At 37.3% G+C, this 19951-nt stretch overlaps 1 protein-coding gene across 1 annotated transcript in view; it reads left to right on the forward strand.

Annotated features, from left to right (window-relative positions):
- LOC123763979 (solute carrier family 49 member 4 homolog) overlaps positions 1 to 19951 on the forward strand; it is a gene marked incomplete at its 5' end in the record, with an annotated part of 59444 nt that overhangs the window by 37455 nt on the left and 2038 nt on the right. Inside the window, 8 exon segments of the mRNA XM_045751369.2 lie at positions 1459 to 1715; positions 7973 to 8126; positions 8488 to 8578; positions 10749 to 10861; positions 11149 to 11292; positions 12232 to 12361; positions 15190 to 15298; positions 18811 to 18997. Coding sequence (XP_045607325.2) covers positions 1459 to 1715; positions 7973 to 8126; positions 8488 to 8578; positions 10749 to 10861; positions 11149 to 11292; positions 12232 to 12361; positions 15190 to 15298; positions 18811 to 18997 — 1185 coding nt within the window.

Raw genomic sequence — 19951 nt, forward strand, 5'->3', positions numbered from 1 at the left:
TTACATCTTACCCAGATATCCAGACCCATGTACATAACGCCGTGTTCTTTGCCAGCAGGGAGAACTTCCATGCACCACATAGTAAAGCATGATTTGTCAAAAGCTAGTTTAGGGCTCAGATCCTTCCCACGCTAGACGTTGCCATGCTGGACATAGATATTCAACGAACAGTCCTCCGTCTCCTAGCCTTTGCCTCTCCATCCCCCGTTGTGTTCCTTGCTACTTGAGATTCTGCGTGCTACTTCTCTACCCCCCCCCAACCCCCCTTTCCCTACCCTTCCTCACCTCTGCTTCTACCACCCTACCTCCCCTCTACCACCGCCCACCCTCCTCTACCGAACCTGCTAGTTGAATTCTGGTCTCTCCAGCCCTCTCCTCTTCCTCCCTGATCTCTCTCCAGCCTCCCTCTCCTCCTTTCTCACTTCTCTCCCCCTCCCCCACTTCTCTCCCCCTCCCCCACTTCTCTCCCCTCCCCCTCTCTCCTAGCCGAACCATACCAAGACTGCTGCAGGTTTTGTAATAATAGGCATTTGTATAGGTCAGCACAGTAACCGGACCAGGCAATGTGATGTAGTCATTGCGCGAATTCGCCTTGGCTATAGACACATCTGGCAGGTTAGTGAGGCTGAGTCACTACCAGAATACCCAGATTGTAAACTCTGTGATAAACCTTTAATGCATTCACTAAGACACTATATGTTTGAATGTGAAACCGTAAAGGACTTTAGACCTCCTGGCCTCTTGTACCACCAACTGTGTAACTATTTTATTGACTCAGGTGTTCTGGACGACATCCTAACAATTTAACCAAAATTTGCTTGTCCATTTTAAAGAATGAAGAACAATTTTTATTTATATTACTTCTAAGCTGCATCACTTATGAACCCATCCCTGCCCTTGTGTGGCAGTGCACAATAGAAAGTTGTTTTCACATATCCATACATTAAAACATTGATTGTAACCATGATATATATGTACTTCCGCCTACAGTTTAGACCGAGGCGGAAGTACATATATAGAGTCACCTCAAGAGTCACCGAGGTGTCTGCAATTATCCTCACTCTGGAAACATATTTTTATAAACATGGACGATTCATAGTCAAGAATAATATTTACTAAATATGTAAAAGAAAGAAAGTCAATTGTATACAAGTGTCATAAAAGTGTGATTTAATACTATTCAATATATATATATGCATGATCATTTAGTATGTGAGTAATGTTCAATATATGTATACACGATCATTTATTATATATGAGTACTGGAGGATAATTTATCCAGAATCATTTAGAATATAAATACAATACTTTACAACATATACAAATAATGTCGAGACCTTTAACAGGCCAACGGCTTCCTGTCCCCGTCGAGGCCACTATGTTGCTGGTCATCAGGTAAATCATCACTTTCTCCTGAGTCACCTCAGGTAAATGATTGCAAAGTTCTTCACATTGCAGTTACTGAAGAAACCAAGATAATGGAGGGAGAAAAGGTGAACTTGACCCCAGATGTAGTGGACTCGTCGAAGCTGTCGTACCCGGCGGTGCTAGACGTGACCAGCCTCCAGTCCACTGTCAGCGACAAGGTCACTACCAGTCCTGGCCAGGATACTCATCCCAATAACACCAGCACAGCTCCACGAGAGGAGGTCTATCAAGCGTATTTATCCAGATTCTGGATATTAACGGTGTTTTCATTCGTCGCTTTTTTACAAGTGAGTATAGGATTATGATGCTGATAATGTTCTTCAGTCCAACTATGAAAAAAAAAGTTGATGGTTGGATAAACGTTTACATTACGTTACAGTTTAGTTTTAGTTTTTGTATATTCAGCGTTGAAAAAATATCATTGCTGGATATTTGGCCTAGACAAATTTTACTATTTTCTTTACGCGGTGTTAACAGCCTATAATAATATTAATAATAACTATTTTATTTATGATAAGAGTACCACAATTAAGTGGTCGCTAATACGTAAAGATTTTCGGGCATAATGTAAAAAATAATTAAGATAATAATTTCATTTATTTTATTATATTGTGTTATAGTTTAGAGAAAGCACACACACATATATAGGAATCACTGTTCGAAAACTGCATCCAGTTCTGCAGGGGTTGGGTGCGTACCCAAGATACAGAGGGCATTTGGATTAGGCAAAATTGTAATTAAGTTTTGTCAATAAAGATGTTAATAATAATATAAGGGCATTTCCTAGCTGGAATGCGACACTTAGGCGCTAAAACAGGAAACTGGCTGCTCTTGGGTGTCTAGTTTGTCTAATGTCTAAACCCACCTCTTTCAGGAACTTAAGTGCGTCCAGAGTCTCGGAGCTTATTAGCACGAACCTGTAACAATGTTCTACACCCCCTGAGCTTATTACTTGTCTAGGTCTTCATGGAGGGGGCAGCCTCCAGGGAGGCTGGAGTACACCCTCAGCTGTACTATATGGTAGAGAGGTATCAGCTAAATGTAGATCAACACGTGTAGTGACACACACAACCTGTTTACCACCCCTCATTGGTTGCAGGATAACTCCGTCTAGGGCAACTGTGACTGTTATCAGGTCTGCATATTTGAGGTTCCCTTTGTGCTGGACTCTTGGCTGTAGCCAAACTTCTCCTGATGTATATGACTACTTTATGTCTAGCAGTCTTTCCCTCTGACTTACGACAGATGAGACCATGGTTGCCGTACTAGAAGTAGGAAGAGATATGAAAGGAAGATGAGCAGAAAGGACACATTGGAGGTTCATACGACTAATAAAAGACGAAGGAAATAGAGCTACCAAAACTTAAGCCCGTCTTGCAGTGGGAAGGATGAGATCCCAACGAGACCGTTTATGTACCTCTGTGTGACCTGGCAACAGGGAAGACAGAGTGGAGCTGAGAAATAGCAATGGGCGAGAGGGAGGGCACGTACGTCACAACTACCAAATTAACAACATTATCTTCCAGCACATTGACGAAGAAAAATACCTTGGAGTCAGAATCCATCATTCACTGAAAGTTGCACAAGTGGGAGTGGCAGTAAAAAATAAGCTAATCAAATTTCAAACCTTTAAAATAATCAAGCGTACCATTGACTTTAATGCATTGGAGAAAGTAGCCACAAAGTAGCAACCGAGCAACAAAAATAATTCCAGAACTAAGTCGCCTCTCATACCAGGAACGGTTGAGGGCCACAGTATTGTTGACTAACAATACTGCAAACCAGGCATGACAGGGCTGATCTCATCGAAACTTTTAAAATGCTGAACAGTTTGGAGGATGTTGATCCAGACAGCTTCTTCAAAGGGAAGAAACACAAACACGTGTAAAACAAACAAGGAGCAACGGTTTCAAGCTCAACAAGCCACAATGTAAATGTAAAGCTCAAAACAGATGCTTTTTCACCCATATGGTTATAAATCCATAAAACCACCTATTCGCAGAAGCCGTAAATCCCAACACTGTTGAATTTTAAAATCCAGGTAGAAAAAAAATCATCAGGACAAATGGGGGGGGGGACTTTTGACAAGCCGCCGGCTTCCTGTCCTCGTCGAGGCCACTAGAATGTTTGAGGCCCCTCAGGTAAATTCAGGTAAAGCCCAAGTGCCAGCGTGTACTGGGCAACGCACCAACAAGACGTAGAAGGGTGTGAGGGAGTCACACACAGAGATCACACTAACGTGATGCATGCAAATGACCAAATCGATTAAGGCAGTGTCTGGGATGCTCCCGGAAGCAGGTTCGAATCCTCGTCACGGCCCTTGTGGATTTGTTCGTGTGAGGGAGTGTGTAATTACCTAAGTGTAGTTACAGGATGAGAGCTACGCTCGTGGTGTTGCGTCTCTCCAGCACTCTTTGTCATATAACGCTGAAATTACAAATGTGGCACAGGCATGAATAGCCTCATAAGTAATTATCAGGAGAAAGCACGAATATTATATAGCGCTTGGAAGGGGTCAGGATAAGGATTAGGGATGGGATGGAATGGTACCCAACTACTTGGACGACCTGCATGAGACGAGACTATCGCTCTACCGTCCAGCCCAAGTAGTTGCACATCTAATTGTGCAACTAACTATAGTGATGTACATTAATTGTAGTGTACTCATCTAATTGTGCTTGTGGGGATGAGCTTCGGCTCTAACCGACTCAGACACCCAGGAAATCAGATCAGCCAAAAGGAACTACAGAAGAAAACTTGCTCAAAACATAAAGGAAGATTCAAAGTCGTTCTATGCCTATATAAGAAGTAAAACCAAAGCGAAGGACGCCATAGGACCTCTAAAATATGAGACTAACCAAACAATAATGGACAATAAAAGGGCAGATAACACTCTAATTTAATATTTTACATGGAGAGAATGTAAATGGATTCATGGAGAGAATCCTAAGGGAGGGAATCATTCATAATCTTATAGTGAACAATCGTGTACAATCAACACAACATGGGTTTGTTAAAAAATAGATCCTGCCATACAAACCTGCTCACATTTTTGGAAACGATAACCTAGCTACTCAGACAAAAGACTTCCAGTTGACGAAGTATACATGGATTTTGCCAAAGCCTTTGCCAATGGTACCACATGAAAGACTGGCAAGGAAATTACAGGCACATGGAATAAATGGAAAATACTAGAATGAATAACACAATGGTTAAAACAAAGAAAACAAAGAGTAGTGCTAAATGGGAATGAATCTGATTGGAGAAATGTGGCAAGAGGGGTACCACAGGGGTCCATTTTGGGGCCAATCCTTTTTGTCATATATATCAATGACATAGATGAGAATATTGCAATCCACATCAAATTTGCAGATGACAAAGATTTATAACAAATTAGGAAATGATAATTTTCCAATTGATGAGAAAGATAAAATGAGGAAGCAGTCCCCATGGTGTAGTGGTAAGACTCGCCTGGCGTTTTGAGAGCGCTTTGTCCTGGGTTCATATCCTGGCCGCAGAGGATTTAGTGGGTGTCAATCCTTAACTGTAGCCTCTATTTACCCAACAGTAAAATGGGTACCAGGGTTGTTAAATAATCTGCCGGGTTGTATTCCAGGAAACATAGGATTAAGAACTTGCCTGAAACGCTATGCGTGTTAGTGGCTGTACAAGAACATAAGAACTCTCGAATGAAACTCAAGTGGAACCTCAAGTGACGAGCGCCTCAATCTACGAGCATTTCGAATAACGAGCTTGCCACTCGGCAAAAATTTGTCTCGGTTGACGAGCTTTCGCTTGATTAACGAGAAAAGCACATGGCGCTTCCTAGCATCCCTGCTGGTTCTTGCAAATTCTCAGACACCTCCGGTGATGCAAGTAACTGTTTTGCTTTAAAGATGTTAATGATACTGGGATGTAAAGGGATGACTGCTGTAATGTTGGAAAGCATTGATTTTTGTTTTTTTAGACAAAATTATGAAAAAATTTGAAAAAATTTGAAAAAAGAACAAATGTCAACTATTTGACATTTGTCAAATAGTTGACATTTGTTTGTCAAAAAGGTTTGTTCAGTGAATGTCAGGTAGGCTGCTACATTTTCTAAAAAAAATTTTTTAAAGAATTTGAAAAAAAGAAATATGTCATAAAGGTTCGTTCAGTGACTGTCAGGTAGGCAGCTCCTTTATTTAAAAAATCGAATATCATATTAATGTTTTTCGGCGGTAGAACAGATTAATTTTTTTCCCATTATTTTAAATGGGGAAATTTGTTTCAAAAGACGAACGTTTCACATGACGAGCTCGGTGCCGGAACGAATTAAATTCGTTAATCGAGGTTCCACTATACTGTATAAATAAATAAAAAAATATAAAATAATAATGTTGTAGCCTTACAAAGGATCTGCATGAACTCCACAAATGGTCAGATGAGTGGCAAATGCTTTTTAATATTGACAACTGAAAGACCCTGCATGTGGGGCACAACAACCTCCATATTTCCTGTGGATTGAATAGAATCCCAGGTTACCTTGCATTGATTCCGGGGATCAAGTTCCTAGCGGCCCGGTCTCCGACCAGGTTGTATAACATACCATTTTGTGGTACAGATACAAATACAAATATTTATTCAGGTAAAGTACATACATACAAGGTGAAATACAAAAGTTGATGGAGTTATAAATAGAGCTAGTGCATACAATGCCTAAAGCCACTATTACACAAAGCGTTTCGGGCAGGAAAAACACTAAAACTAAACTAGTACATGGCTAAGGTGCACGGCTGGGAATACCCTGATAAGTATTAGGTAAGAACTTGGATCTTATCTTATAGTCTTATCCATTCAGCGGCAATATGCTGTGCTTCCCTCTCTTCTTTGCAGGTGTATCATTTATCATATACTCCATAAGCTTGTATCATTTCTTTGATCTATATGCCTATGTATTTTTGATGCCTCATTTCCTCGAGGAATTTCCATTTCCTGGGGAGCTGGTGTCATTTGTTTCAAAAATATATTATCTGAATTTTCCTATCTGAGGGCCACCATCCCTAGTGGTGTCAATTGGGGCAAGAAGCCAGTGGTTTTTCAAAATTCCTCCCTCATTATTCCTGAGAAAGTTTTCAGGTTGTATTGAAACTGAAACACTGTCTTAGTATTTACAGCTGCAGTATGTAGGTGGGTATGGGCCTAGGTTAAAATGCACCTCCTGCAGACGAAAATTCACAATAATGTGGCTGAAGATATAATCACCAACCCACACACCAGAAGATGAGGATATGACGACATTTCGGTCCATCAATTGACTTGATAATGGGCCAGGACGGACAGAAGGATTGTTATCTCCTCATTTTCTGGTGTGTGGTTTGGTCATCATGCACCTCCTATTGTTTTTCCTGTCCTGTAGGTGGTGGGTGACCTGTTTTAAGTCATACAATGGATTCAGGAACTGGAGTGGATCCTAGTGTTGTTCATACTAAACAATTTACATTTACTGTAGGTTGAACAACTGTGTTTGCTGTACATTTGATTTATGTCTGTCTGTTAAGCACCAAACACCCATCCAGTGAGAGACAATGGAATGGGTAGTCACACAGTGAGCTGGAAGAGTGTATATACAACTTATGCTAGGTAAACTTGGGATACTCTATAAAGGTTTTGGGCAAATATGAAATTTTTCTTAATACATTTAGTGTATTTATATAAACCATTACCCGGTTGTTATGCTTCTCATTATTGGGAAAGTTTGTAGTTTCAGAGACAAGTGGTGACAACATGATTAATGACTTTTGTTGTAATTTACAGACTTTTGTTATAATTAGTCATCAAGAATTATTTAGATTTGGCAGAGTTTACAAAGTAAATCTTAATTTATTACAGAATTTAATTGAAGTTGATAAATATGATAATAATAACAATGATGAGTGTGGATTTAAATTGAATTAGTGTTTGTTATACTATACTGAAATTATTTACAGTTTTTCTAATGTAATAATTGGTGGTGTTGTTATTTAGAAAGAAAAGTATAGCATAGGATATACAGCACTGTATACATATGTCCATATTATATGCTGTCAATGAAGTGATACTAGAATAAAGAAAGTTTTTTTTTTTTTTTTTTTTTTTTTTTTTAGAAAGCTTGAATGTAGTGCAGTTCTTTATGGTTTTGTGAAGAATAATCCATATTTTGACACCTTTATTTGCATGTCATTTTTGCTTAGATTAAGTTTGATTCTGGGAATGTTGAAGAGCTATTTATTTTGTGTCATCTTTTCAAGTTCTGTTGCATCCTTCTATTAATAGCCTTAAATCTGATTTGGCATGGCAGTGTTGTACTGTATAGGATTTTGTAAATTTAAAAAGCACATAAAAAATATTTGCTTGAATAATATGCAGTAAGCTTATATTTTTCAGCACTCAAATACATTTAGTTTTCATTAAAACTAAATTTCAATAAAATATAGATTTTATCTATACAAAAAACTAAATGTATTTTGATGAAGAACAATATTTCTGATTGCTTTGTTGCTTTATTCATTAAGTGTATTTTCAGACCACAGTGTGGGGAACATTTGGACCTATATCTGAATCAGCGTTAGCAGCATTTCCTAGTTGGACGGAAGGCACCATAGCTGCGTTTCCAAACTGGGGTCCGATTATTGTTGTGTTGTTCACCATTCCCATGATGTGGTTGACACAAAAATTAGGTAAGACTGATGCACAAGAGAGAGAGATCTGTTGAATGAGTACAAAGAAACTTAAGCAAAATGCAGTATAGTATTTGACAAATAACAAGATTAAGAACATATAGGTTTATGTTTCTCAAAAGTTCCTTATTTGATTCAATGTAACATGCATTTAAAAAGTTACAAGTAGCATGCATTCAAAATGAATGTTAATTTTTTATTCAAATATGTTACAGGAATTTCAAACTAATAAAAGTAAAATGATGGTAGTGCAGGAGGATTTTATGATAATATTGGTGACTTAAAATTCCTACATACTGTTAATTTCTAGGTGCAGGATAATTTATTACGGTATTATATGAGCTGCCTTTTCTGTTGCTAGGTCTTCGACTTGGAGTGTTAACCTGTGCTCTGCTTCTCACGTTTGGTACTGTATTACGTTGCTTCACCTCTCAAGAATCATCATTCACTGTGTGAGTCACAATTTATTTAAATGCATATGGTATACATATTATATATATATACAGTACGTGCATTTACTATTGTAAATCCGTTACTATTGTACCTTCGTTTACTATTGTAATCCGTTGCCAAAGGCGTGTTGTCAACCAAAATTAATTTTCCCATAAATAATGTAAATTTAATTAATCTGTTCCACACCTCAAAAATATTAACTTAAAAATGCATGTTATACCGAATAACGTTCATTTTGTACTAGCTACAATACATTATGTATATCTTACCTTGAATGAAAACTCTTGTTGGCACAGTAAACACGACACTGAGGCACTGGAACAGGAAACTGGCCACTCTTGAGTCTTTAGTTTTCCTAATGAGTTCCTGTTACAGCCAGCTTGGGCCAGTAACCCGGATCTTTTCTGTTAACGAGTCTTATAACCTCTTCTTCTTTGTCGTACCCCAAGTTGATGGTAAGTTGTCAAGAATTGGCAGTAGCTAGTAACAGTGCAAGGAATAAGGGAGGGGATAAACAATACGCAATTACACTTTCACCAATATATTATCACCTCCACCAATATATATATGTTATATCTCTAAGTATTACTACACATATTTACACTGTGTCGCTTTCATTCAGGACACTCAATAGACCTGCAGTGTTCATCAAATCCCGGAGAGTCCACTATCTCCACGTACACGTTGTCCACGCTCAATGATAATCACCGGCGAGTTCACCTTCCTCAACATGGGCCAATCCACACACCCTATCATCCTGATGTCCCAATACCCTACATTCGCTCTGCAGAAACACACTGGCAGAGGGCTTCATCAACAAGCTGACAGGGGTCTCAAATAAATACATACAGGGATAGCTACCACTCTGGCAGAAGTCTCTACCAACACACTAGCAGCACTTCTCAACAGACGCACTACTGTCGTCTCGTAACTCTTCTTGGCCAAATCCCGGGAACGTCAGTCCATACTACACTGCATAGATCCAGCAGCTAACACACTGCTACTACCGACGGTTGCCACTTTATCCTCTCACAGGACTGAGTCAAGAGTTCTGGACTACCCAAGGTGAACTACCCTCCTCAGCGCAATAGCCTCCTTACATACCTCTCTGAACATAAACATCATTAGCTAGACAGACAGTATACTGGGTGACCTTAAGTTAACACCCTTCCACTGGGGAATTGACATTGTAATTGCATTCACAACCTAGATGGTGTTGATATCATTACGCCACCCACCAGAGGGCATCATCATCGACCTTACCTTCTAACTGAGGTATGAAACAGGAGCCTTTCACCAATGCCACACCACCGCCAACAGATGGTGTTGTTTGCATATCATCTAATACCTGGGAGTTGGAGTGCTGATCCATAGATGGCGCCAAAATCGGCACTCCACACTCCAGACGATGTTGATACCATAACAATTCCTCACCCACCTTCTTTAGGAACTTAAGTGCACATTTACCCCAGGCACCCAGGGTCTTAGAGCCTATCAGCACGAACCTGTAACTATGTTCTAGGTCCCTGTACTTGTTAGTTTTCTGGGTCTCCCTAAAGGTGGCCGCCCCGCCTCCCTCAGCTGTACTCTAAGGTAGATAGGTATCAACCAATGTAGACGCACACGTGCAGTCCCATACGACCTGTCTACCTTCCCTTCATGACTCCCTTTCCTATCCTCGACGAGACCACTAGTGACCCTCAGGTAAATTCAAGTAAATGTGACCCTTCGTAACCCTATGGTTGTAACATCGTTTTAGAAATGCTGAAGCTGCTTAATCTTTTTATCTCACCTCAGTACGTGAACACTGTCAGTCTCCTCACATGTACCACCACTTCTTTCAGTCATCATTTGTTAAGAGTTGTAGTGCTGATTCTGCTAGCTAATGCATAGTCCTAACTTTTAGGTTAAAATATATTTCCTTACACTGTGCCTCTTTTCATGTAGCAGCACAGAACTGAATGTAAGGGCCTAGGAAATAGTCGACTGTTGTGGGTTGCATCCTGGGTATGGTCATTTGTTGGCTAGCCGCACCTCCATAAATCTTAACAGCCTACCTGTCTCTGACAATTAGAAACCTTGTCATGCAAATAATTTTTTATAGATAAGCATTACAGTATTTTCTTTTTGCTAGCATATTGCTATTAATATTGAATTATATATATGCAGGATATGTCACATTAGCTCCATACTGTTTGCATTTGCTGCCTGCATGACATTGTCCCTACCAGCCATGATCGCTGCAACCTGGTTTCCTCCTAATGAAAGGATTACTGCTACCGGTAAGAAGCCATTTTTATTCTGATATTCCACGCCTTCATGTTAGCGAAAGCTGTTTCATTATTTTGTACCTTTATTGTTACAATTTTTTTAGCATTAATTTCTTTTTTTGTTTTCCATCTTAAGTTAAACAAGTAAAAACAAAGATAGCAATTAATAGTTTCATGTCTTTATTTGCTTTAGTTTCTGTTTCTGGTGATTTTTTTATTATTTGCATTTACTGTACAGTATATAGGAACTATGCAGGTTGTTGTTTAACCATAAACTAAATATTATTTACATTCATCAGCTGTTGGTACTCTCATGTGCCAATTAGGGGGTGCCGCAATGTTCATGGGCCCGCTGATTGTGGCATCACCAAGTGGGACTGGAAACTCCACAGCTGAAGAACAAGAAGAAATACGCAGTGACATAATGAACCTCATGTATATCCGTAAGTAGGAAACGACTGATGTTTTATATATTTTAATTTGTTCTCATTTTAAACTTGGCATATAATGTATAGAGTACAGGTATTAATAGAATTAGTTACATTTATATAATACTGTATAGTACTGTCTACTACTGTATGTGTAGTGTGAGGATGTGCGCATATGCGTAGCATGTGCAACTTGCAAAAAATTTATTTATTTATTTTATTTATTTATTTATTTATTATTTATTTATTTATTTATTTATTTATTTAGTTATTTAGTTATATACAAGAATACATTGGGTTTGAGAGTACATAACATTGGTGTTCTTACATTCTTGTAAATCCACTAACACACATAGCATTTCAGGCGTTTCTTTACATTGAACTCCTCTGCTGACATCTATGACCAGAAGTCTAATAAAACTTCTCACACCAGAAGTCTAACCCACACAATCTTGTTCTTCACCAAAGTCACCTTGCATTACTTTATTTTCACATTCTGTGATCCTTTTAATTCAGCTACCATTCTATTATAAGCTTCACCACATGCTCAAAAAATTATTTCCTCAAAAGCCTCCTTCCAGATGATTAACCCTGTTCCTCTTATTATTCCAATACACACTTTTGTTGATACTGTAGTGTACTTGATGTAGTACAGTTCTCAGCTTCTTAATTAAGCCTTCATCCTTATCAGTGTTACCTCGCTTATTTGTAATTTGTTCATCAATTTAAATATTTTATTTATACATTGATGCTAATCAATTATTTGAATACTCATGCATTCTTCTTAATGTTGAAATCATCCATTGTGTGTGAATGTAAAACCTGCATTATTATTGTAACTTTAAAATTTGTCTTGGCCTGCAAATATTGTGTGTGCAATTTCAATTAAAAAAGACAATACACTGCTACTGTACTGTATATTAATGTTTTAATAGTAAAAATCTCTACTGGTAGATTTTGGTGCTGCTGCTTTGTTGCTGTTGGTTACCGTGGTGTATTTCCCATCCCAGCCACCATCCCCACCTTCAGCATCATCTGCGCAGGAGAGAATTGACTTCTTCAGTGGCATCAAAGGCATCATCAAGTGAGTGGCATACCTAAAAGTACTGTATAGGAGAAAAACTACTATTCCAGTATAATCTTGAAAAAAATATGGTTCAGATATGTCTACCACTTTTATAGGTTTCATAAATTTGTCTTGCAACTTTATTTACATTTTAATGGAAAGTAAATTCCTCAAGATATATTTTGTTTTGCTAATAATTCATTTTTTATTTTATAATTACTGTGTATGAATAGATGACAGTAATTGGGAACAACCCATTATGTTTCATTCTTTTTTTCCACTGCATCAGGTGTTGGCTTCAGCTTGTCTATTTACAATAGCAATATATATAGTATATTAAAAAAATGTAGGCATTTATTCATATTTTAACACGTCCATAATAACCGAAGCATGTTGCAGTACAGCTATAGAATAAGAAATATACATGATGTAGTACTATATGTAAGACTTGCCTTATGACCCTCCAGGGGGCCATGTAAAGTGTCTCCACAGTACTAAAATAATTTGCATGCAATGTTTGCAGTCTTCATATACAGTGACATCTTGATTTTTTATTTAATCTGTTCCCAGAGATGGCTCGTAGATCAAAAATTTGCAACCTGAAATGGATTTTCCCCATAAGAAATAATGTAGGGGTAAAATGAATTAATCCATTCCACACCCAAAAATATTAACTTCAAAATACATTTCATACATAATACACACAAATATTTTGTACTATAGTATGTACAAGTTTTAGCTTACCTTTATTGATGACTTTTGTTGGTGTATGGAAGACGGTGAAGAGAGGGGGGTAGGAGGAGGAGGAGGAGGAGGAGAGTTGTTAGTGTTTGGAAGGGGGAGTCCCTTTCCAATATAACAGCAGTGATGACATTTCTAGGGTACTCTCTCTCTCACGTTTTGCAGGCATACCACTAGGACCTGGTTGTCGCTCACTGCTTGCTGGTCTTACTAAGAATCTGTCTATAGACACATGTTTTCCCTATGATTTAACACTTGTCTGTAGTGAGGCATCACAGTGTCTCACTATGAATGATCTTTTGTTTTTCCTCTGTCATCATTCTCACAAAATAAAAAATAAAATAAAATAAAATAAAATAAAATGTTTATTTAGGTAAGGTACATACATGTACATACAATAAATTTTTACAAAGATTGGTTGACAATTATTTTCTTAGGTTGAACTTTAACACTGACTTTCTTGAAACCCATGGCGTAATTTGTAATAACTTTTATGTTCAGAAACCAAAAAAAAGCACAAAAACAATTCAAATTCTTCATAAAGAATTTAAGCATGGTTGTCACTAGGCTGGTGACACTGGTAAATTGAAGTGCGCCACGCGCTTGGTCAACTCATATGTGTATCAACAAACTATGTAAGGTGAGGCAAAGCTTGTAACCCGATTCGAATTTTACGCTGAAATTGTGAGCTTATAACCCGAAAAATTTGTAAAGAGGGACGTTCGTATCCCGAGGTTCCACTGTACTGAATATGTAGGTATAATTAGCATTTAAGTGTATTCGGCTATATTTCATGTACACTTGTCTCAACAAGTTAAAAAAAAAAAAGTGCCTGCCAGTTTGGCTGGAAATTTTATGAAAAGGTCCCAGAGCATTCAGTGTCACCCATATTTTTCAGTGGAAGAAAAAGCATCCAGTCCAACCAGCATTCTGAAGCAATGAGTTTCATTTGAGCATGAGTAAACGGCACTACCTTTGGTATTAGTACATATACAGTATGTATCCATAATACTGTACATCATTAAATTTGCAGATAATACAAATGTTCAAGGAAAGGTGAAAAGTGAAAAGGACATTATGGCCATACTGTGTAACATACAGTTACATAAAACATTGTGAATGTTTGCTTATAGAAGTTTCATTGTGCAGGCTAAAGCTTATCTTCATTGTATCTAGAGGTGGTTTATTAATGTTGGTTAGAAGAAATGTGGGGTAAAGGTCTGTGGTCCTATCAGTGATTATCCTGAAGTAAGTGGAGAGGTTATGTTAGTCCAGATGTGATCAAGAGTAGTAGAAGTCATTTTAGTAATTCTTGTATGTTTATTAATTAATTTAAGGATATGAGCAAGCAGGAATTCATAAAGTTGAGGAAACTAGCAACGTGAGGGTTATCAGGCTTGCAGAGGTTAGCATTAAAATCTCATGATATTATTAGTTGGTTTTTGTAATGTTTGTTCATTAGTATTAGATTTCTAAGTTTAGAGTTGAATTCAGCAACATCAGTGTCAGCAATTCTGTAAACTGCTCCCACAATCAAGTCAGCTTCGGCACCCTTGACTCTGAAACGGGCAAAGATATATACACCACAGGTGTCTTCAGTTTTAATTACTTTGCCATTAAACTCTTCCATCAAAGATGACACAACTTATGGCATACATAGATACTTTTAAAATATAGAACGTTAAGTGAATCCTGATGGCATCTTAACAAGAGATCTAACATAACAGATGAAGCAATAATTTCAAACTTGTATAGAAACATCAAGAAGATCTACAGTAGATTCTATTGAAGATAATGTTTTGATGGTATGCAGTATTTAAAAATCTGTAAATTTCAAATTTGCTAGTCTACTATTATGCAAAACAGACATCAGAAAATTCATCATTCAAAAGGTAAAGGGTTATTAACTTATTAAGCAGCCTACCTTTTGAATCCATCAATACTAGATCTGTACTATGGTTCAAAATAGTAACAACAACACTGTTATAATAATGGTAATATTTATTTATATGTTCATAGCATGTTCAGTACAACCAAAATTTGATTCTGTGAAGTACATTTCAGAATTTATTACTCTGGTATTTATAAAACTGTAATTTCCACAGGAATGTTCAATTACTTCTGGTTTTACTAACTTACGCCTTCTCTTTGGGCATCCCAGTTGTATGGATTGGGGTCTTGAACCTGTCCTTGATTGATATTGATATACATCAGGTAAATATCATAAAATTATTTTTGTTATCCTTTCTGTTAAAATAATTTTTTTCAGATGTACTTTTCAAATGTTTGGTGATGATGGGTTTGAGGTAATTTGTAATGGCCCAGCTCCATGCACAGATACAGCCAGCTTTCCCCATTTCATGGCAAATAGTGGGACCTTTGACAAGCCGCTAGCTTCCTGTCCTTGTTGAGGCTACTAATGTTAGTGGCCCTCAGGTAAATTCAGGTAAATAATGTAGGTGAGATAGGGTTAAATGTGGAAATAATGCAATATGGGTCCGTATAGCACAGCAATTAGTGCAGTCGATGCACATCCATGGGGATGCATATAGGGCCTCGCAGCTGAGGGGACAGTGCTCTATGGTCGTAGTCCTAAGGACCCGGGTTCGATTCCCGGCAGAGGCAGAAACAATTGGGCAGAGTTTCTTTCACCATAGTGCAACTGTTCACCTAGCACTAAATAGGTACCTGGGAGTTAGATAGCTGCTATGGGCTGCTTCATTTTGGGGATGTGTGTGTGTGCATATGTTAGAGAGAAATATATGTAGTAGAATATAAATTGTCATCCACACTTCCATGGAAATAAACATTCCATTCACCTGGGCTGTATGAGTCTCGAACTGTGGACCCCACGCCTATGAGGCCAACACTCTTTCGACTGGGCTATGAGCAGTCTTAAAAAGGAAAGTTTCCAATAACAGCATTCTGCTGCCAAACTGGAATTTTCAACTTTCCCTGACTACTACTGAAGCCCAGAGGAATTACTGACGTACGCCTATGCCATATAATTTTTTTTTTATATGACGTGGGCATGAGTCAGTAATTCCTCTGGGTAATTCCAAGGGGCCCTACAAACACGACCGCCTCTGGTTGTGTTGTAGGGACCCTTGACCTCGAAGAAGAGGATATGTAATACCCAGGCAGCCTTGTGGGGCTGCTCCCAAGTGCACTCATATACTGTATTGTCTTTTTCTACCACCCCTATTTATTTGCAATAATTTTGTTCATCTGAAACTTTATTACACAAAATGGGTTACATAATGAATAAATACGACATACAAAGGTAGCTGTCACAAGATGTCAAGTTCCTCCAGCTCCTCAGATGGCGGGCAGGACTATGAATGTAGTGTGCATTTCCCCATTCTGTGTGCATTGACCAAAAGTGAGAATACATCTCAGTACAGTACATATTTTTGCCCGAAACGCTTTGCGTAATAGTGGCTTTAGGCATTGTATGTACTAGCTCTTATCTATAAAGTCAACAAACTTTGTAAAATCTCTTTATGTATGTACCTTTGCTTAAATAAAAATTATTATTATTATTATTATTATTATTATTATTATTATTATCATCATATAAATTCAAAATTTTCTTATGAGACATACCTTGCGAAAATAACTCGTCCTTCTCACAGTCGGGGGCAGTTTTATTAATGCCCCACACCAAAATCAAGGTCTAAATAATAGCTAGAAATTATAGATAGAATAGCTAGAATTAAGACTTTAGGGAATTGACAAAACTGATTTACTAAATTTGGAAATTTAAAATGGAAATTTGTATTGAACTGACCAAAATTCAGGACTTAATAACCAAGAAGGTGTTCTGTACAATTCTTCACAACATCAAGACTGAACTTTCATTCACTTTAAATGTACTTGACTGAACCAAGTCCACTGTTGAACCAACATTACAAAGTGGATTATGCCAATGGTTGGCGAACAAACATTAGCAGGAAACTTAACAACGGATGGTACTAGACATATATAAAATTCAACATAACATACACAAGGTGAAAATCATGCACAATTACCAGAACTTAACTACTGGGACATTTAACAATAAGAATGTCCTACACCTGCTCTATAATACCATGACACCACACTACAAGATCTAGCCTCTGCACGTAGCTATAAGTGCAGTCAGGGATGATTCTCTGCCCACTCAAAGAACGAGCACCGGATCTTGCTCAATCTAGCTTGTGAAAAGTCCCAATTTTTTTCATATCTCTTATTGAGTTTAGGACTGGCATTCTACATTTAATAAATATAATAATTCAGAGTGTCACAGGGACAAGCAGCCAGTGTGTATATATGTAGGTTACACTTATATCGTGCTCCACCACAAGGTCAAACTACTGATTCTTTCCAGAATGCAACCCCACAACAAGCTCACTAATATCTGGGTACCTAGTTACTGCTAGGTGAACAGGTGCATTAGGTGATGGAAAATGTGCACAACCATTTCTGTCCCATCTGGGATTCGAATCTGGAATTTATAATTGTGAGTTGAGAACGAATCCGAATGTACTATTGACTGTTGAAAACATATTTTCATTATGTTTTCCAGTCATAGAATGGCCCTCTATGGAATAATATACAGTAATGTAATATATAATATAATATATATAATATAATATATACTATAATATATATAATATAATATATACTATAATATATATATATAATATATACTGTAATATATATAATATAATATAATATAACATACAGTATATATAATATATAATGTACTTGTGAATATTTCCTTATACAGTATATAATAATTTTAAATTATTTTTAATAACAGAACTTGTTAATATGCCTTTAGAGGGTGGAGGGTACCCATCATATATGATAGCTGCTGACTTGGCAGGAATTTCAAAAGCTCACCGTACCGCTCGACAGATATTTAAACATAAACACATTACAAAGTCCCTTCCTTACACTTGCAGAGGAGCACTGGTGCGTTTAGTACCATTTATGCAAGTGAAGCGGCTGACAGGCTAGATCTCTGGGTGACCTAAGCTGCTACCTGGTGGTACACTTGGATATTAATACATGATTTATTGCCATTGGAAAACTACCATTTTTCTTGCTTAACAATCAAAATACTTTATCTTGCATAATTTATTTTGCTTTCCCTGTACTGTACTTTGAGGTTGATTTTACTATTTGTTTTTAGGATGATATCTGATACCCATGCTTGCCACGCCTCTATGAGCACACCAGATTTTGGTTCTTGCATTCGGTAGGCCTGCACAAGTCCAGAGGCCTGGTAGTTTGTGAAAGCCTCTGAGATACCAGAGCCTGGTATCACTGGAGATTTACTGATGGTCAGCCTAGATAATTAAATCAATGTAGAATTTTTACAATGGCAAAATATGAATATAAAATAAAGATTGGGTATTGTTCATTGGTAGAGAATTGCATGAGTATCTCGTGAGTATGAATTACATTCAATGATTTAACCCCTCAAATGCGCAGAGTGCCTTAAGGCGCTCTGAGAGTTGTGCTATTTTTTTTAATCAGGCTATATTTCAATGTTTTTTAATGTTTTCATCACTCTTTGTGATTTGAAATGAAAATAGTGGAGTTTGGAAACATCTTGACATTAACTTTACCTGAACATTTATAAAAACAATAAAAATATGTCCTTAACAATTGCACTATGAAGTTTTTTTGTCCAGAACAGGTGCGCAGTGCTGGGGTTAACAGTTGTATCTTTGCAGGAGCAAGCCATGGGGGTGGCAGTGACAGCAGTGGCATGCTCAAGTGTAGCAGCATTTATAACTGCCAGGATTACAGATAAAGTGTATGGACACTTGCGAGTTACAGTCATTGGCTTCTTGATATTGTCATCAATATTTTTCCTTTGGTTCCTTCTTCTGACAACTCAAACAATTGTTCCTAGCTTAGGTAAGATATATTTCTTATTACTTTTTGTTTCAATAGATATACTGTATTAATTATAAGGAATACTGTATAATACAGTAGACCAGCTGTCCTCAGTTGCCATGCATGTTGCCATGGTAAGCATATGAATAGTTCTGGCATGCTTTTTCAGTATTTTTAATGGCGCTTCAGCAGTTAAGGATTAATAACTACAATAAATTGAGAAGTGAGACAATAAAAGTAAGTGGAGCAGATAGATATTATCTATCAATAGTATCCTTAGATATTCAAGTGAGGACATCTGAGTATCTAAGGAAACAAAGTGAGCATTAACAGTAATAAAATTAAGAGAACCCTAATGATGTGTAAACAGTAAATAATATGAAGAATAATAACAATTGAGGACCAATAAAGAGGTCAAGAGTTAAGAGTAAGCCAAAATTAAAGTGAACAGAAATAAAAGGAAGCATAAGGAAACATTAACATGTGTTTGCAACAGGGATTCCACTGAAGGCTTCCGGCTCTAGAAGAGGCTAAAGAACCTTACAACTGTTGTTTTATTTATTTATTTATTTATGCATATACAAGAATGTACATAAGGAATGTGAGGATACAATTATGGTAATTACAGTCTTGTAAAGCCACTAGCACGCGCAGCGTTTCGGGCAGGTCCTTAATCTAAGAAAATTTTAAGGAGGTAAATACTTGCAAAATTTATAGACAAAAAAATTATAACAGATTACATGGAATGAAAAAAAAAAGATGAGAGAAAATTATAGGTACAGTATATTAAAGCACATAGGTAGCTATGATTGATTGCAATGACAGCTTAAAATGGTAGTTGACAACAAATTGGTAGGCACAATACAGCAGAAACAATATAAGTATAATATAAGAATAATATAAATATATATATATTTATATATAATAAATGAACAATAATATTGTTCATTTGTTATTTCCCAAAAATGTGTTGTT

This window comes from Procambarus clarkii, chromosome 23 (assembly GCF_040958095.1).
Source record: "Procambarus clarkii isolate CNS0578487 chromosome 23, FALCON_Pclarkii_2.0, whole genome shotgun sequence".
NCBI classification, from domain to species: domain Eukaryota; kingdom Metazoa; phylum Arthropoda; class Malacostraca; order Decapoda; family Cambaridae; genus Procambarus; species Procambarus clarkii.